This window comes from Pelophylax lessonae, assembly GCF_965119305.1.
Source record: "Pelophylax lessonae genome assembly, chromosome: 4".
Classification (NCBI taxonomy): Eukaryota; Metazoa; Chordata; class Amphibia; order Anura; family Ranidae; genus Pelophylax; species Pelophylax lessonae.
Window position 1 is genome coordinate 550,832,921 of NC_138771.1, and position 21,350 is coordinate 550,854,270.

The 21,350-nt window shown below is 44.6% G+C and overlaps 1 protein-coding gene across 1 annotated transcript; it reads left to right on the forward strand.

Annotated features, from left to right (window-relative positions):
- Positions 1–448: 448 nt before the first annotated feature.
- VAMP5 (vesicle associated membrane protein 5) lies at positions 449–20,334 on the forward strand. Its single transcript, XM_082254898.1, has 3 exons — positions 449–788; positions 17,524–17,661; positions 20,144–20,334. The coding sequence occupies exons 1-3, from the start codon at positions 786–788 to the stop codon at positions 20,330–20,332; spliced, it is 330 nt and encodes a 109-aa protein (XP_082111024.1). The 5' UTR covers positions 449–785; the 3' UTR covers positions 20,333–20,334.
- Positions 20,335–21,350: the final 1,016 nt, after the last annotated feature.

Sequence of the window (21,350 nt, forward strand, 5' to 3'; positions counted from 1 at the left end):
CTTGCGTGGGTATAAGAAGATATCCGTCACTGCTTCATGTTCTGTGACATTAGGAAACCTATTGGAACGCATAGCGGCCATGTTGGAACACATAGCGCATGCGCAGTAAGTTGTTCTTGTCCGAATGTTCCTTCCGGTTGCAGAATCGGATAGGTAGAAGTATTCTGATAGAACACCGGCATTCCAGGAATGTAACTTTTTTTGAAACTGTTAAATCGGTGAGTTTAGTTCCTCTTTATGATGTTCAGGGCTTCAGAAAAATGGCCGCCTCCAGCAGATGAAACAGGAGCAATGCTGGAGGCAATTTACAGCACACACTCATTTTAGTAGCATCATTATTAATGTGAAATGTATGTTCCTTGCTAAAGAACATTATTTTTTATCATGTTGTTACGGGTAAAGTTCTGCTTTAAGTGAGTGAGTGTCTGATCTCCCACACCGTGCAGTCAGTGACAAGCCTGAGTCTTCCATACATCATCATCTGTATGTAAATGAGGTGTAGTTTGTGGAGGAGTGTGGGTGTGACCTGTCATGACACCCTGACACCTGCTCATCTCACTGGAGTGGCAGCCCATACTATACACACACAGGCTATTCCAGGCTGCTGCTCTTGGCTCCTCCTCTCTGGGACTTGCAGGGACTTCAGGCTGGATGACAGCAGAGTGATCAGAGAGGGAGGAGGACTCACACAGGACTGGACTGACAATCAATGTAACTTCTCTACTACTACCACTCTGATCTGACCCTACACCAGGATCTGTGCTGGAACACAGAACTCCTAGATCATGGTAAGTGACTGTAATATGTGCCTCTCCCCTCCCCAGGCTGCAGATTCCACTTCTCTCCCTCTGCTTTCACTTTCATGCAGTGCCGGAGTAGGAAAGGTCAACAAGAGAGCCTGGAAGAGCCGCTTGTTATAGATTTGTCACCAGAGATCACTCTTCCCAGTGGGATTTGGATCATTTCTTGTGCTCAGATTGCTCCCTGTGCAGTGGCGAAGTACAACAGAGGGGTTCAGTCTCCTTAGTACTATCCTCACTGTCTTTTATTCTGAAACTGTGGGGGGACTTTACTGACGCCTCGCACACAGGGGCCGAATATTGCCCAAAATCAGCCGTTACAGTACAAACTGGCCAACTTTCGCTATACAGCTGTCTGACACAAACCAATCTCATGACCGGCTTCTGTTGAACGAGCGTGCTTGAAAACCAGCAGCTGATCGGCATCTGATCAACGTTTGCAGCCAATGGCTGCGAGCGCTGACCGGCGTATTCTGGTGACGGGGGGCAGAACACTAGCACAATGGAGGAGAGATCGCTGTACTAACACAAGCAATGTTAGTACATCTGTCAATTTTCTTTCATTCAGCCCGCCGAGCCTCGGTTCACACTAGATGTGGTGCGAATTTGCGGCGGATTCCGCACCGTGTCAAAATCTAAGCCTGTTTATGCTAACTGATTGCAGAGTGTATGTTAGATTAAAGACACCCTGGTTTGCAAAGCGCAGCGTGATTTACAGAATCGGATCACTCTATGTGAACACCCATGCGATCCGATTCTGGTGCGGACAAAAAGAGGGTCCTGCACGAGTTTGGTGCAAATGCGGCGCGATTTAAATCATACAAATCCATGGCTCAAATCGCACCGTGAGGCACCATATGAAATTCGCACAGGAATGTGCTGCCATTCCTGTGCGAATTACATGCGTTGTCCCGCACCTCATCAGTGTAAACCTGGGTTAAGCCCTGTGTACCAGGCTTAAAACTGGAGCAACTGTGCATGGCAACCAATCAGCTTCTATCGTCAGCTTCTTCAGTTAAGCTTTGAAAATCAAAGACAGATGCTGATTGGTTTCCATGCTACGCTGCGCCAGATTCTGTCTGTTTCAGTAAACCCCCCCCCTTTGGGCAACCATCTTTAGATTTACCAAAACTTTGTAGAAAGCGGGCATACCAAATCTATCCAGTCTGGGAGGTCCTTGTACTATATAGTTGTAGGTAGATCTAAAGGAGATTGTGCAATCAGATTGTAATGTGTATAGTAGGTGTAAAACAGTAAAACACATGCGCTTTTCCTGATTAGTGCCATGTCCAGTATTCTGGGGATGAGCGTGCCATGGGTCTGATTTACTAAAGTTCAAATGCATACAGTTATGCTCATAAGTTTACATACCCTGGCAGAATTTATGATTTCTTGGCCATTTTTCAGAGAATATGAATAACACAAAAAAAAAAAAACTTTTCTTTCACTCATGGTTAGTGTTTGGCTGAAGCCATTTATTATCAATCAACTGTGTTTACTCTTTTTAAATCATAATGACAACAGAAACTACTCAAATGACCCTGATCAAAAGTTTACATACCCCAGTTCTTAAAGCGGAGTTCCGGCCACAAAATCATGTCTGTAGATTTTATGGCATCCGTTTTCTTATCCTTACCTGAGCAAGAATTGGATATTCCCGGCTTTTTTTTTTTTTTTGCTTACTTACCTTATTAGAGAGGATAGTATACTCACCTTCCCATCCACTTCCTCCTTCCTCGGCCGCGGCCTGCGCCGTCACTTCCGCTTTGCAATGATTCCTGGGAGCTGAACGTCATCACTCCCAGGAATCAATGCGCCTGCACCGGCCCCGACGTCAGTTCCGGTGCAGGCGCCGTCATACCTTGCAAAACAGCTTCTGGGCATGCCCAGAAGCTGTGCAGGGATGATGCTGCAGACCCGGAAGTGACGGCGGGGCCGGCGCAGTGCATCGTGGGACCGAAGAGGACGCAGAAGAGGACGTGCTGGCTTCAAGCTGCCCACACCTGAGATGGCAGCGCTGGAGAAGAAATTTTAAAAGTAAGTAAGTATTTCTTCTAAAAAGGTAAGTGCAACCCGGGACAGATCAGAGGCTATCCATTGTGGAATGCACTAGCCCTGACTGTCCCGGGGGTATTTTCATTGAAATTTTTTTTCTGTGGCCGGAACTGCGCTTTAATACTGTGTATTGCCCCCTTTAACATCAATGACAGCTTGAAGTCTTTTGTGGTATTTGTGGATGAAGCTCTTTATTTTCTCAAAAGGTAAAGCTGCCCATTCTTCCTGGAAAAAAGCCTCCAGTTCCTGTAAATTCTTGGGCTGTCTTGCATGAATTGCACGTTTGAGATCTCCCCAGAGTGGCTCAAAGATATTGAAGTCAGGAGACTGAGATGGCCACTCCAGAACCTTCACTTTATTCTGCTGTAGCCAATGACAGGTCCACTTGGCCTTGTGTTTAGGATCATTGCCATGTTGGAATGTCTAAGTATGTCCCATGCGCAGCTTCCGGGCTGATAAAAGCAAGTTTTCCTCCAGTATTTTTTGATAACATACCGCATTCATCTTACCATAAATTCTGACCAAATTTCCTGTGCCTTTGTAGCTCACACATCCCCAAAACATCAGCGATCCACCTCCGTGTTTCACAGTAGGAATGGTGTACCTTTCATCATAGGCCTTGTTGACTCCTCTCCAAATGTATCGTTTATGGTTGTGGCGATAAAGCTCAATTTTGGTCTCATCACTCCAAATGACTTTGTTCCAGAAGGTTTGATGCTTGTCTCTGTGCTGTTTGGCGTATTGTAAGCGGGATACTTTGTGGCATTTGCTTAGTAATGGCTTTCTTCTGGCGACTTGACCATGCAGCCCATCTTTCTTCAAGTGCCTCCTTATTGTGCATCTTTAAACAGCCACATCACATGTTTTCAGAGAGTCCTGTATTTTACCTGAAGATATTTGTGGGTTTTTCTTTGCAAATGTGGTTTGGTTTCAACAGAACCCCTCATTTTCCACTTCTGGATTAGAGTTTGAACACTGCTGATTGGCATTCTCAACTCCTTGGATATCTTTTTATATCCCTTTCCTGTTTTATACAGTTCAACTACCTTTTTCCGCAGATCCTTTGACACTTCCTTTGCTTTCCCCATGACTCAGAATACAGAAACGTCAATGCAGCACTGGATGAAAGATACAAGGGTCTGTCAGGAGTCCAGAAACTCATTGACCTTTTATATACACAATCTAATTACAAGCAAACAGATCACAGGTGAGGATGGTTACCTTTAATAGCCATTCAAACCCCTTTGTGTCAACTTGTGTGCATGTTATCAGGCCAAAATCACCAGAGTATGCAGATTTTTTTTTTTCATTTTCATTTGTGTAGTTTCTTTTGTCAATATGATTTCATGGCCAGAGCATTTTTTTCCTTTTCAGCACTGCGCTACTTTAACTGGCTAGTGCCCGGTCATGCTACACTGTATACAAATAACATTTATATAATTTATTTTTCACACAATAAAGCTTTATTTTGGTGGTGTTTGATCGCCACTGTTTTTTTAAATAGAAAAAGAACAAAACTTTAAAAAAAAAATATATATATATTTTCCACTTTCTGTCATAAGAAAAAAATATCCAAAACAACAAAAAACAAAATTTGTTCATAAATTCAGGCCAAAATGTATTTTGTTACGTGGTTAAAAACAAAATCCTGATAAGTGTATATTAGCCATTTAATGACCGCCCTATAAAAGCAGGGAATAAAATCCATCACATCCCTTAGTAAAAACACTGCTCTTGGCTCCTCCTTTCTGGGACTTGCAGGGACTTCAGAGTGGATGACAGCAGAGTGATCAGAGAGGGAGGAGGACTCACACAGGACTGGACTGACACTCAATGTAACTTCTCTACTACCACTCTGATCTGACCCTACACCAGGATCTGTGCTGGAACACAGAAGTCCTAGATCATGGTAAGTGACTGTAATATGTGCCTCTCCCCTCCCCAGGCTGCAGATCCCAGTTCTCTCCCTCTGCTTTCACTTTTTATGCAGTGTCGGAGTAGGAAAGGTCAACAAGAGAGCCTGGAAGAGCCGCTTGTTATAGATCTGTCACCAGAGATCACTCTCCCCAGTGGGATTTGGATCATTTCTTGTGCTCAGATTGCTCCCTGTGCAGTACAACAGAGGGGCTCAGTCTCCTTAGTACTATCCTCACTGTCTTCTCTTATTCTGAAACTGTGGGGGGACTTTACTGACGCCTCGTACACAAGGGCCCGAATATTGGCCAAAATCAGCCGTTACAGTAGAAACTGGCCGACTTTCGCTGTGTACAGCTGTCTGTCTGACACAAACCAATCTCATGACCAGCTTCTGTCGAATGAGCGTGCTTGAAAACCAGCAGCTGATCAGCATCTGATCAGAACTTGCAGCCAATGGCGTTCCCCCTATCAGAACACAATAACACAGTGGAGGAGATCGCTGTACTAACATTGCTTGTGTTAGTACAGCGACCTGTCAGTTTTATTTCACTCTGCTGAGCTGTGTGTACCAGGCTTAAAACTGGAGCAGACAAAATCTGGAGCAACTGTGCATGGCAACCAATCAGCTTCTATCTTCAGGTTCTTCAATTAAGCTTTGAAAATGAAAGACAGATGCTGATTGGTTACCATGCTACTCTGCGTCAGATTATATCTGTTTCAGTCTTAATAAAATCCCCCCACTCGGCTCACCATACACATTACAGTCCTCCTTTAGATTTACCAAAACATTGTGCAATGGTACATATACAGGAATTTAGGCAGCTATGATGCCTAACTGTCATGGCAGTGATCAGTGACTTAAAGTGGGACTGTGATAGTGTGGTGGGCAATCTGGTGCTAACAGAACCTTACTGGGAGGTACATTAACTAACTGACATCAACAGTAACACTAATACAGTGATGAGATATAATACTGTACACTGTATTAATGACACTGACTGGGAAGGGGTTAACATCAAGGGGCATTCAAGGTGTTAACTGTGTGCCTAACAAGCGTAATGTGTGCTGCTTTTACTGACAGATCTGTTTGTTTTATAGCAGGGAAAAGAATACAGCTAGATTGCTGATCTTCATACACAGTCCTGTGTGTTTGTAAACACACGACTCTGTGCTGTGATTGGCTACAGCCGATCAGCAGGTGTCAGCCATAAATCATTGGCCGGAAACCTGCCGGAGAGAATCCTGCTGTAGCCAGTGACAGCGCGGGTTAGTAGGGGGTGCGCACATTTTTGCGAGTTTAGGCGTTTTTTTTTGCCCTTGAACGCCCCTCTATGTTTTACTATGTGTCCATGCACACATGAACATTTTAGAAGTTTAGTAGCAGCAGAGTTTAGACCAGTGGTTCTTAACCTTGTTGGAGGTACTGAACCCCACCAGTTTCATATGCGCATTCACCAAACCCTTCTTAATTGGAAAAATAAAATATGATTTTTTTCAAATTCAAAACATAGGTATATATTTAGGTATTTATTTATACATAGGTGCACAAAATGAACAAAACCATTAAGAACAAAGAACAAAACCATTTATACATGGGGTGTCATGAGGGCACACACTGGGGTGGGGTTTTTTTTAGGGCATACCATGGGGTGTCAGGAGGGCACACACTGGGGGGAAGGTGTTGGGAGGGCATACCATGGGGTATCAGGAGGGCACACACTGGGGGGGGGGGGGTTGGGAGGGCATACCATGGGGTATCAGGAGGGCATACACTGGGGGGGTTGGGAGGACATACCATGGGGTGTCAGGAGGGAACACACTGGGGGGAGGTGTTGGGAGGGCATACCATGGCATATCAGGAGGGCACACACTGGGGGGGTTGGGAGGGCATACCATGGGGTATCTGGAGGGCACACACTGGAGGGCACACACTGGGGGGGGATTGGGAGGGCATACCATGGGGTGTCAGGAGGGCACACACTGGGGGGAGGTGTTGGGAGGGCATACCATGGGATATCAGGAGGGCACACACTGGGGGGGTTGGGAGGGCATACCATGGGGTGTCAGGAGGGCACACACTGGGGGGGGGGATTGGGAGGGCATACCATGGGGTGTCAGGAGGTACACACTGGGGGGAGGTGTTGGGGGGGCATACCATGGGGTATCAGGAGGGCACACACCAGGGGGCATTCACATTGCTTTATTGAGCTAAATGAAAAGGACATGCATTTCCATTTGTCAGCTAACAGCACCTCTATGCTAAGCTGCAGTAACTCAGCAGACTTAGCATAGAGGTGTTTGTAAACTAATCCACCATGTACAGCTAGCTGAGCCTACCTCCAGGAACATTCAATAGGCTCCCTCTGCTCAGCTGCTCACATTTCCCTCTTCCAGGCGGGCGCGATCTCCGTGGTCAGGTACATTTCCATCTCTCCCACTCAAGCAGCAAGCAGCCTGCAGGAGATAGGCTGGAAACCTGCTGGGGGACGTACAGGGGGCGGAGCGTCAAGTGTCTATGTGTAATGGCTGTGAGTTGTCCCGACTGCAGCTCTGATTTCCCGGGGTGCGCTCGGCCTCACAATCAGTAATATTTTCTCGGGGGGAGCAATTGCCCCGTTGCCCCCCTGCCGAACCCGCGAGACTGACTCACCGAACCCCTGGGGTTTGATCGAACCCAGGTTAAGAACCACTGGTTTAGAGGATGTTTTCTGAACACCCTAACTTTGCGTTCAGGAGAGGCAATTTTGACCACAAACAAAACGCTGTTAAACGCGCATAAATGCACCTAAACGCTAGGAGCATTTAGCACTTCAGTGTTTATTTATTTCAGTGGCCAGAATAAATTAAAATTCATGAAATGAATAAACGCCTAAACTCTGCTAAACTCACCAAAATTGGTTTGAAATAATGCTGCTTAGGTGAGTTTCTAACGCTGATTATCTCCTGTCAGGATAAACAGCGCTTACAAGAAACCAGTGTGCACGAGGCCTAAATGTACTGTGGGTGGGAGGGAACTGGTTAATAAAGTTAAAAAAAAAAAAACTATAAGCATTGTAAGAACACATTGCACTGACCCTATACAAGACATAGCAGCTTACACTATTTTGGTGTAGGGCAGACCTGGGTAAATTGCGGCCATACGGCCACATCTGGCCCTTGATGTCCCCATCTGAGCTCTCCATGTGGAGAGCTGCAAGAACTGGAAGGAGAGAGCCTGAGGGCAGTGAGGAGCTGATTGGTACAGCCGGGAGGCTCAGTTCTGGTGGGGGAGCATTGCTTAGGACAATGATGGTGAACCTTGGCACCCCAGATGTTTTGGAACTACATTTCCCATGCTGCTCATACACTGTGCAGTGTCGCTGAGCATCATGGGAAATGTAGTTCCAACATCTGGGGTGCCAAGGTTCACCATCACTGGCCTAGGAAATGTCCCGATGCTCTCCTGCAACTTTGCTACCCAGCCACGTTCTTCCCATGTTAGCGCTGGCATACTGCAAAACCCCGGAGCTGTGCACCTGTTCTTCAGGCTGGGTTTACACTGGGTGTTGTGCAGATCACATGCGATATCTGTGCGATGCAAATTCAGGCACACAGTTTGTATGGATGAATTCGCATCACATTTGAACCAAAATGGTACAGGACCCTTTTTTGGGTCCGAACTGGAATCGGATCGCATGGGAACTGCATTTGACAGTTTGCACTGCGATCTGTAAATTGATCTGGGGGTGCCATTAACTTTAAATTGACACCCGCTGCGGTTTGCAGATGTCAGTGTGAACCATCTGCGTTCAGGTTTGCGATTCGGAAACCCACTTAGGATTCGCAGGATTTCCCGCATCGCACCAGTGTGAACCCAGCCTCACTCGATGTCAGGATCTGCAGAAATCCCTGATGTACTGATCTCAGGCCCTTTCCTTCCAGTCACAGCGATTTAAGAGGGCATTGGACAGGCAGTGAGGAGCTGTTATATTGCACTCCTCACTTCTGTAGCTGCGGCATGTGAACAGTCCTCTTTGGCTGTCATTTTACAGTTTGGGTGGACGGCTAGGGGTGGCTCAGGAGCCTGTTTTAACCCCCCCCCCCCCCCCCCCTCTACAACAGTCCCAGTTTCTCATGTGGCCTCTTGGGACAATGAACTGCCCACCCTTGGTGTAGGGGCCTGTGTGAATGAGCCCTTACCCCAATAGTTCATGTACACTGGCTGAGTGATGACGGGCCAAATAATATTGTGATTATTTCAAATGATTTGTGTGTTACCTCTTCATGCCTAAGCCTATTTCTGCAAGTATTTTTTGCTAGAAAATTACTTAGAACCCCAAAACATAATATTTTTTAGGAGAGACCCTAGAGAATAAATTGGCGATCGTTGCAATATTTTATGTCACACGGTATTTGCGCAGCGGTCTTACAAATGCAATTTCTTTGGAAGAAATACACTTTTATGAGTTAAAAAACAAAACAAAACCAGTTTCCCCAGTTCAGTTTTTTAGTATAATGTGAAAGATGATATTATGCCGAGTAAATAGATACTTAACATTTCGTGCTATAAAATTGTACTTGTGGAATGGCGACAAACTACGGTACTTAAAAATCTCCATAGGCGATTCTTTAAATGAATTTAACGGATACCTGTTTAGAGTTACAGAGCAGGTTTTGTGCTAGAATTATTGCTCTTGCTCTAACGATCATGGCAATACCCAACATGTGTGGTTTGAACACCGTTTACATATGTGGGCGCGACTTATATATGCGTTTGCTTCTGCGCGTGAGCATAAAGGGACGGGGCACTTTAATTTTTTTTTTTTTCTCTTTTAAAAAAAAATTTTTTTGATCACTTTTATTGCTGTCACAAGGAATGTAAACATCCCCTGCGACAGTAATAGGCAGTGACAGGTAATCTTTATGGAGGAATCTGGGGTCTAAAAGACCCCAAATCCCTCCTCTGCACTTAGAAGCTGTTTTGAATACTGTCATTTACTGGCACCTTTAAGGCTCTAGTACAGGGATCCTCAAAATACGGCCCTCCAGCTGTTGGGGAACTACATGTCCCATGAGGCATTGTAAAACTCTGACATTCACAGACATGACTAGGCATTATGGGAATTGTAGTTCCGGAACAGCTGGAGGGCGATAGTTTGAAGACCCCTGCGAGTCTAGTACATTGAAGTGATGTTATGACATCGCTTCTGGGTTTCTACATCGGAGACCCAATCAGAGGCGAATCCGGCTTTGTTCGGGTCTTCGGCCAGCCGGTGGATGTGCAGGTTGGTCACTCGGGTCTTCCAGTGGGATGGGGGACCCGGACGAGCTGCAGAAGGCGTTGGAAGGGGATGTCCCCTCCTGCTGCTTGTACTAACAAACGGGCGCTGGCTTCGCCCCCATCGGTTGTTATTACAAGAAAGCCGACCATCGGCTCTAAAAAAAGGGTACCGGGGTGATGCCTGCAGCTGCAGCAGGCATCACCTGGTACAGCTGCAGGCATCACCCCGGTACAATCCCTTGAAGCCGAGGCCGAATATTTGGGAAGGAGTTAAGTAAGAACAAAACTGCATAAAGTATACTGTTATTATTGAAGGGGACTTAAAAAAAAAATAAGTAAAATGCCGCAGAGTACTTTTCAGAGGATATGAAAGTGCTTTTGTGTAGCCATGTCTGCTGTGGTACACAACGTCACACACTGCTGCTTGAAGTGGTGAACATCTGTACGCCCTCTGATAACAGGGTGTGCACGTTTTAGAAGAAATGTGTGGGTGGTACTTCCTTCCATCATCCCTAACTTAACGTAAACAATCATACAAAACCATCTTTATGGGACGTTAGGCAGATATGACAATTTTGTGTATTTTAATAAAAGGCTAGTATGCCAAGTTTATTACAAAAGACCCACAAAGCATAAAAATAGCTTACCTACACAAAATACTGTATCAAGGTTATTACGTAAACACGGCTAAAATTTTTTAAAAATAATAAAAATTGTAGTATCCCTGTCATGGATTACATTTTTGTAGAGACTTTAGGACAAAACACGTTTCGGAAAACCTCCTTCTTCATGGGATAAAGCAAGGGTATGCCGTGTATAGTAGATCAACAACAACATAAAAATAATAGTTGAAACCAGATGGTTGCAAGAATAGGGCTGTCAACACACTGCTCGTCCACCCGGGACTTGGATGAGGATACATCTCAGGGACCAATGCACATCCTCTGGGGTTACCATGTGTAACACAGAGCAGCCACCCACCCCCATATTAATGTCCCATGGCTGAAATCAGGATGGGAGTGGGTGGCTGCTCTGTCTTAGACATGGTAACCTCAGTGGATTTGCTTTGGCCCCTGGGATGTACACTCATCTGAGTCCGTGCTGGATGAGCAGTGCGTTGGCAACTCTATTCTTGCAACCATCTACTGTATATTTCAACTTTTATTTATATGTTGTTGTTGATCTACTATACATGGCATTCCCTTGCTTTATCCCATGAAGAAGGAGGTTTTACGAAACGTGTTGGGTTATGTCCTGATGGCTCTACAAAATGTAAACTATGACAGGCATACTACAATTATGTATATTTTTTGGACACATGGGGTTTTAATGTTTTTAGCCGTGTTTATGTAATAACGTTGATACAGTATTTTGTGTTTATAAAATATTTGTATACTCTGTGGATATTTTGTAATAAACTTGGCATACTAGCTTTTTATTGAAATACACCCGATTGTCATATTTGCCTTAGTTAACCGTGGCAGTTTGAAAAAATACTAGCACATTACGATATACTTACCTTAGAACGAAGCCCTCCAGCGGTGAAATGTCACCACAAAAAGGCTTTTTTCTGGGTTTGCAGGCTCCGGCTATATGAGTGGCAGGAGTCACGATGACGTCACTCCTGGGCATGCACCTGGGAGCCCTCGGCTCCAGGGTGACATGCCGAAGGTCCGGCACATTATGCCGCATCATCAGAGCGCATGCGCTGGTGACGTCAATGGCTGCATCCAGGGTGAATATCTCCTAAACGGTGCACAAGATACTCATTGTACCTACAGGTAAGCTTACCTGTAAATAAAAATCACAAAGCTGACTTTACTACAGCTACGGGTTTCTACGATTGTTTCAGGGTGTGCATGTTTTTTTGACTAGTTTCATATTTATTTCATTGCACAGAGAGCTGGTTGCTTTAGAGTCTTGTTTCACTCTTAGGTAAAAATGTTGACACATGTATGCCATAGTGAACTTTATTAAAAATGAAGCAATAAAAGTACAGTCTACCTTTAAAAAAAAAAAAAAAAATATATATATATATATATATATATATATATATATATATATATATATATATATATATATATATATACAGTGGGTACGGAAAGTATTCAGACCCCCTTAAATTTTTCACTCTTTGTTATATTGCAGCCATTTGCTAAAATCATTTAGGTTCATTCTTCTTCCTCATGAATGTACACATAGCACCCCATACTGACAGAAAAACACAGAATTGTTGACATTGTTGCAGATTTATTAAAAAAGAAAAACTGAAATATCACATGGTCCTAAGTATTCAGACCCTTTGCTGTGACACTCATATATTTAACTCAGGTGCTTTCCATTTCTTCTGATCATCCTTGAGATGGTTCTACACCTTCATTTGAGTCCAGCTGTGTTTGATTATACTGATTGGACTTGATTAGGAAAGCCACACACCTGTCTATATAAGACCTTACAGATCACAATGCATGTCAGAGCAAATGAGAATCATGAGGTCAAAGGAACTGCCTGAAGAGCTCAGAGACAGAATTGTGGCAAGGCACAGATCTGGCCAAGGTTACAAAAAGATTTCTGCTGCACTTAAGGTTCCTAAGAGCACAGTGGCCTCCATAATCCTCAAATGGAAGACGTTTGGGACGACCAGAACCCTTCCTAGAGCTGGCCGTCCGGCCAAACTGAGCTCTCGGGGGAGAAGAGCCTTGGTGAGAGAGGTAAAGAAGAACCCAAAGATCACTCTGGCTGAGCTCCAGAGTGTAACGCTCCTGCGTTTTATGTACAATGTGGATTTACAGCTGCAGAAATATTCCACTTCAGTAGTCATGTAGAGAAACGCTGAGACACCAATCACAACTCCCAAGACTCATCATGTGTGGATAGTCTCAATTCAGCAAGTAAATACACACACTCAATAAGATGTTCCTAGAGTGACTTATATGTATAGTAATATAGTGATGATAGGCTGAAGAGACAGGTTGGGTAGAGATGGTAGATGACAGACACTTGAAAGGAATGTTCTTGAAAGTAAGATAGTAGCAGATGGGATGCAGATAGGTTTAGCAATCATGTATGGTAGCAGATGATAGAGTAGCAGGTGAACATACAGGATAGACCAACCCAGTGCAAGAGCAGATGGTATTAGGCTCAAGAGCTAGCAATCTTAGTTAGTGCAGATGTAGTAATAGTCCTTAGTATGCAGAGCTAGATAGTGTAAGCTTTAGTATGAAGGTTATAGAGGTTTCCCCTGTGGGGTACTTATCACTAGTAGCAATGTAGTAGAGGAGAGGTTCGGCAAGAGCGGATGATCCGGTAACGGGATACAGGGATCAGCAGCGTGGTTCCGATAGCGAGGTATGCTTGCAAGCATGAGAGCTTCAAGGCAGATTATGCGGCGTTGAACGAACATGTGAGTGAGACCGCCGGAGGTTGAAATAGCCGCTCCAGCGGCGCTCAGTGATGACAGCATCGGTCTTAAAGGTGTATGCGCACCTTACCAAAAGAGAATGGTGGGGCGCATACATTTAGGAAAAGTGGAATTAGGGTACCAAAGGTACCAGAACATTACACAGAGATGCAGTCAGGAGATGGGAGAAAGTTGTAGAAAGTCAACCATCACTGCAGCCCTCCACCAGTCGGGGCTTTATGTCAGAGTGGCCCGACGGAAGCCTCTCCTCAGTGTAAGACACATGAAAGCCTGCATGGAGTTTGCTAAAAAACACCTGAAGGACTCCAAGATGATGAGAAATAAGATTCTCTGGTCTGATGAGACCAAAATAGAACTTTTTGGCCTTAATTCTAAGCGCTATGTGTGGAGAAAACCAGGCACTGCTCATCACCTGTCCAATACAGTCCCAACAGTGAAGCATGGTGGTGGCAGCTTCATGCTGTGGGGGTGTTTTTCAGCTGCAGGGACAGGACGACTGGTTGCAATCGAGGGAAAGATGAATGCGGCCAAGTACAGGGATATCCTGGACAAAAACCTTCTCCAGAGTGCTCTGGACCTCAGACTGGGCCGAAGGTTTACCTTCCAACAAGACAATGATCCTAAGCACACAGCTAAAATAACGAAGGAGTGGCTTCACAACAACTCTGTGACTGTTCTTGAATGGCCCAGCCAGAGCCCTGACTTAAACCCAATTGAGCATCTCTGGAGAGACCTAAAAATGGCTGTCCACCAACGTTTACCATCCAACCTGACAGAACTGGAGAGGATCTGCAAGGAGGAATGGCAGAAGATCCCCAAATCCAGGTGTGAAAGACTTGTTGCATCTTTCCCAAAAAGACTCCTGGCTGTATTAGATCAAAAGGGGGCTTCTACTAAATACTGAGCAAAGGGTCTGAATACTTAGGACCATGTGATATTTCAGTTTTTCTTTTTTAATAAATCTGCAACAATGTCAACAATTCTGTGTTTTTCTGTCAGTATGGGGTGCTATGTGTACATTCATGAGGAAGAAGAATGAACTTAAATGATTTTAGCAAATGGCTGCAATATAACAAAGAGTGAAAAAATTTAAGCGGGTCTGAATACTTTCCGTACCCACTGTATATATATAATAAGTGCACCTACGTATAAACTATGGGACTTTCACAGATCCCTGCAATTATATTCACAGTGCGCATGACAAATTAGAACTGCACTGTTCACACTGAACGTTGGTGTACGATTGGCTACCTAGGTTCAGGGATCAGGTATAAATCAGGCCTGCCATGTGCATCTCTGCAATGTAGCGGAGCAATGCCTGGAAGATACAGCTATACTACAGGAGACAGTCAGATTGTGGATGGGCTACAGGAGATGGTCAGAGACTGGAGGTGTGTTATAGGAGATGGTCAGAGACTGCAAACATCCTGCAGAATATGGTCAGAGAATGTGGAGATATTACAGGAGATGGTCAGACACTGTGAAGATACTACAGGAGATGGTCAGACGCTGTGATGATACTACAGGAGATGATCAGATGCTGTGGAGATACTATCGGAGATTATCAGAAACTGTGGGGATACTGCAAGAGATGGTCAGAGACTGCATACTTACGACAGGATATGGCCAGAGACTGGGGACATGGTACAGGAAATGATTAGAGACTGGGGATGTACTACAAGAGATGGTCAGAGACTTTGGGTGTACTAGAGGAGATGGTCAGAGACTGCGGACATACTACAGGATATGGCCAGACTGGGGGCATGCTACAGGAGATGGCCAGAGACTGCAGGTATATTACAAGAAACAGTAAGAGACTGGGGACATTCTAAAGGAGATGGTCAGAGACTGTGGAGATACTACAGGAGATGGTCAGACGCTGTGGAGATACTACAGGAGATGGTCAGACGCTGTGGAGATACTACAGGAGATGGTAAGATGCTGTGAAGATACTACAGGAGATGATCAGATGCTGTGGAGATACTATCGGAGATTTTTAGAGACTGTGGGGATACTACAAGAGATGGTCAGAGACTGCATACTTATGACAGGATATGGCCAGAGACTGGGGACATGGTACAGGAAATGATTAGAGACTGGGGATGTACTACAAGAGATGGTCAGAGACTTTGGGTGTTCTAGAGGAGATGGTCAGAGACTGCGGACATACTACAGGATATGGCCAGACTGGGGGCATGCTACAGGAGATGGTCAGAGACTGCAGGTATATTACAAGAAACAGTAAGAGACTGGGGACATTCTAAAGGAGATGGTCAGAGACTGTGGAGATACTACAGGAGATGGTCAGACACTGTGGAGATTTTACAGGAGATGGCCAGACACTGAGGAGATACTACAGGAGATGGTCAGACACTGTGGAGATACTACAGGAGATGGTCAGACACTGTGGAGATACTACAGGAGATGGTCAGACACTGTGGAGATACTACAGGAGATGGTCAGAGACTGTGGAGATACTACAGGAGATGGTCAGAGACTGTGGAGATACTACAGGAGATGGCCAGACGCTGTGAAGATACTACAGGAGATGATCAGATGCTGTGGAGATACTATCGGAGATTATCAGAGACTGTGGGGATACTACAAGAGATGGTCAGAGACTGCATACTTATGACAGGATATGGCCGGAGACTGGGGACATGGTACAGGAAATGATTAGAGACTTTGGGTGTACTACAAGAGATGGTCAGAGACTTTGGGTGTACTAGAGGAGATGGTCAGAGACTGCGGACATACTACAGGATATGGCCAGACTGGGGGCATGCTACAGGAGATGGTCAGAGACTGCAGGTATATCACAGGAAATAGTAAGAGACTGGGGACATTCTAAAGGAGATGGTCAGAGACTGTGGAGATACTACAAGAGATTCTGGAGCGAGCCTGCAGGTGTGACCCCATAGAAAGTGGGGGGAGGGGCACACAGAGAAGAAGAGGCGAATGGAGTGCCCGCAGGGGACCCCAGAAGAGAAGGTTTGGGGTTGCTCTGTGCAAAACCATTACACAGTTTAACATGTTTGTAATTTATTTTAATTAAAAAAAAAAAAAACATTCTAAACTTTACAATCACAATAATGAGATGTCTGCATGAGTGCACAGCTCTGCCAATCTACAGCATATTCTATCAGGAGTATCACTTTACTTGCTGGATTTCATTATGGGAAAGTGGGATTTTGTCAGGGGGGTATGTTGAAGGTGAGGGGAAGGGAATTGGCTGTTTAGGACACAAGAGTGGAGCATGTGCAGATGTGTGGCAACACTGCAGAGGGAAGATCAGCCTGCAAAGCGTTGCCACTGGGAAGGAGGAGGTGCAAGCTCCTGGCAGGATCACCAGGTATTTACTGTTTATGGAAATGGTTTCACAGTACACTGAAACTGGCAATTTTATTTGGGAGCCTCTAATAAAAAAATACATTTTGGGTTTCCTGACACTTTAATGGTGATGGTTTACAAAACAGTCTGACACTGGTTTACAGTCTGACACTTATCATGTCCTGCCGTTGCCTCTCTCCATTGACTATTTCTCTGCAGGCTTTGTTCAGCTTGTTACACCTCTCCTATCCCAATCTTCATCATTGTACAGGGTTGCCTAGGCCTTTAGAGGCTTTTCTTTTTTTCAGAATCACACGTTTTTGGCTACATAGAATTTCATACAGGAGTGCCCAAAAAAACCTGCATAAACATGCGTTTTTCACACTCTTCCATTATTTATGTGGGGCCAAAAACACACCATTCTGCCCCAAAAAAAAGCCCATGTACTATTCCGAGCTTCACAGCATAGGCGACCAGCGACAGTGCTAAGATGTGAACAGATTGAGAATAATGGGATTCTTTAACATGAGCATTAACACGGTTTAGGACTCGAGAAACAAAAACGTTCATGTGTGAATGGGGTCAACTGATTTTTTTAAAGGGAATCAGCCAAACAGAATTCACCTTTCGTATTCTAACTAAGTTGCACTGTATCCATATACTGTATGCCTTTGCTGTTATCGCTGCCTAATGATTCAGATCTGGGTGGTTCACATTAGATCTTTCTCTCTGATTTTCAGGCAGACCAGAAAATAGAAAAGTGCATGCAGGAGGCAGAGGAAGTGACCGTGTTAATGAAAAATAATGTGGAAAAAGTTTTCGAGAGGGAAGGCAAACTGGCCAACCTGGAGGTTCGCTCTGAGGAACTGAAAAATATGGTACGTTCATGTGACCAGCCCCATTACCATAATATGGAATTGTGATATAAGGCAATTAATACATACTGCATAACTACCAGGCCAAACCCATGCTTAGGACAAGCACAGATCAAATTCCTCCAAAATGTACGCACTGGAGAAACGTATTGCAATTACAGCTCACAACCAGTTCTACCAGTTCTATACAACCCATCTGACATCCTCGCAAAGTATTATTCTGATACCTGCCTTAGAATGTTTAATCCACCATATCTTATGATAATTGATACCTACCCTATGATGGTTGATACCTACCTTACCTACCTTACAATGATTGATACCTACCTTACAATGGTTGACAAGACATGAGGATGATGGAAAGCTGAACTAGTTTCCTCTAGTCAAAGTGATACTTCACCCTGTTTAAAAAAAATAATAATACAATACTGCAGCAACTGTCTTTTATTATTATTATTATTATTATTATTATTATTTCACGTACTTATATAGCGCTGTCAATTTATGCAGCGCTTTACATATTCATTACACATTCACATCAGTCCCTGCCCTCAAGGAGCGTACAATCTAAGGTCCCTAACTCACATTCATACATACATAGTAAAAAAGGACACTCACCTGTCCAGGGGTCCACCGCTGTCCTCACCCGAAACGGTTTTTCAACGGTCTTTGGGTCTCCAGCGCCGGCATGTTTACTGTGGACAGCCGGCTGTTATTTCTAGAGTTATACAAGATGCATATTAAAATAAAGAATGCGTAAAATAAAAAAAGAAGATCACCAGTTAGCGCTGCAGGCTCAGTGGGTATTTTTTTTTGCACATATTGAAAAAATATAACTAAACTCTTTCAATTCTATATTTAACACATCAAAAGGGACCAAAAAGGGGAAGTTCATTGTTAAGCTAGCTATAAACATTTAGACTTTTTACGCAGGAATGGGTGCACAGCCCTGATTGCACACTCTCTGCGGTTGGGGCTGTGCACCTGCACACCTGTCATACTCAAATGTGCGGACCTTCAGTTGCATCTTAATTGACTAGCATAGGCTGCCTGCACACAGCTCCCATGCTGTTCCATCAATACAAAGAGTCCAGGGCATACATTATTGATACCCCATCATAGGAGGGTGCTGTACTGAGCTGAAATGGCAGATGGAGCCACCAAACCATAAGGCTCGGTTCACACTACGTCGCTCCGACTTAGGGGGCAACCTGTGAAGTCGCGTGCAACGCGACTTCGGCATGACTTGCACGGACTTCATAAAATTAATGTCTATGCAAGTTGCTCCAGGTCGCCCTGAAGTAGTACAGGACCCTTTTTCTAAGTCGGAGCGACTTGTGTCGCTCCAATTAGAACCGGTCCTGTACTACTCAATGGGCCGCGACTGTGCGCGACTTGCCAGGCTGACCAAGTCGCCTGACAAGTCGTAATAGTGTGAACCGGCACTTAGTCCAATGCAATTATACTAACAGAAAGCAACATTTGAAGGCCACTTAGGACCTCTTCCTCAGGCAGCAGTGATAGTGCCTGAGAATGAGGCCCTTAGCGTCACTCATCCGTGATCTCCCCCTACCAAACCTCCACGAAGGTATGCATATGTCCCCACACCTGAGTGAGTTCCCTTCATTGAGAACTACAAGCTGACAGCTGCAAAGACTATCTGTACATGTAATCTTCACATTCACACAATTCTGTGAATGAAGGACTCATGGCCAGGTTTATTTACATTGGAGGGGTGTGGGGGCTGCTGGACATGTTACACCCTGAATGTTACAAAAGGTGAACTTATCTTTGAGACTGGGTTCACACTAGTGCGAATTGGATGTTGGTTTCCCCGCATCCAATTCGCATGATAAGAGACTGTGACCGACTCTCAATAGAGCTGGTTCACACATCTCCAGGCTGGCTGCAGAGCGGATTGCACGGGGGTCCTGTGCATCTTTGGCTCTGTTTCAGGTCCGAATTCAGGCAAAAATGCGGGCCTGATTCGTCCTTGAAAAATAGAACAGGGACACACCGGACCCCTGCTGTGAGCCACATCCATATTAAATATGAACCCAGCTTTAAGCTGACCATATATGGATCAAAATTTGGATGGTTTAGCATCTACATCTGAATTCCTTCTATGGCCATTCCCGCTCGACCAAAGTCGACCTGGCTATTGTTGAATGGGAGTGTTGGAAAATCTTTGTCAATCAGTGATTTTGACAGAGAAGATGTCCTGTTGTCAGAAAACAATGGCACAGTGGGGAGAATCCTCCATCTTCCTCGATGGATGGGCCCCGCTGGCTGAACAAAACCAAAAAAAAAACAATCTATGGGCAGCCATATACTGTAGGCTGTATACTTGTCCCTATGTGCTGCAGTATCCTGTATACTTCTCCTGGCCGAGCTGGCTGTGATCCTTGGTCACTTCTGCATAAGTAACTTGATCTAATGAACATGCTGATGATACAAACATTAACTCCATTTCTTCCCTGTGCAGGCCAGCAACTTCCAGAAGACAGCCCAGACAGTGGAGCGTAAGACGCGATGGGAGAAATGGCGCTGGTACATTATTTGTGGAGCCATCGTTTTTGTGATTGTAATTATCATCATCATCATTTTGGCCGTCCAGTTTGGTGGAGGTGGGGGAGAGGCCCCACAAAATCCACCAAATCCTTCAAATCCATAATATTCAATAATAAACTTGGAAAAGACTTGGGGGGGGGGGGGGCAGCCAATCTCTTCCAAACATGGGACAATGGATACAGAGGTATGATACAAAGGATCTGTGTGCAAACATGGAGCCTATATCCACATAGTCCAATGAGAGCATTACTTTTCATCAGCCAGTTGACTGATCGACCTCTGAACATCTATCAGCCAACATACACAGACGTCAAGGCTGTTCTTTCATTGTGTGTGTACAGATGATAGGGAATACTCTGATAAGCACTGCCAAGAACCATACTACCCTACTGTGTGCCGCACAGCTCATGTGCTCGGTACACTGCGGTATGCACAGTACTTGAAGCAACGTTCAGAAATTGTTGACAAGTGTTAAATGATGCCTCTCCCCTTTTGTGCAATGTTCTGTTCCAACATGAATCTATGTACAGTTCGGTTCTTGGGTTGGTTTATTCAAATTGGAGTGAAGCCATAGTAACGTTATAGTGTCTATTGTTGCAAGTCCAGTTGCTTGTTTTATTTGAAAAGTTGATACTTGAAACAACAGATCGATTTTGTTTAGCTAATTAAGAAAGATGGCTGGACGGTGCTTTTGTCCAGGATACAATTTCCAACAGGGAAAGTATCTGCATGGAGTTTGTTGTCATTGCGCCTGTTTGAGTTTTCTCCCACAATGGCAAAACCTGTTTCTCTTACGTCCTCCGACAGTCGCCGCCATCTTCATATTCGTCACAATGGGGTATTAGACTTTGCTCCGAAGGAGTAGCTAGGCAACCGAATATGTTAATATAAAGGCTTTTAACATATCCCACCCCCAGGGGGTGGTCCCCTCAGTCAATACCCTCCTACTTCCTGTATCCATACTTCAGTTTCAATGTCTAGCTTGTCAGGAGTAGCTGGATGTCTCTATGCTGGGGCATTTTTTGTCTCAGCTTTTCTTTTCTCTTTTGATTTTCTTTGAGTTTTTTCTCTTGCTTTACTTAGCTGTTATTTTTTCAGGGTTAGTTAGTTCTTCTGATGAA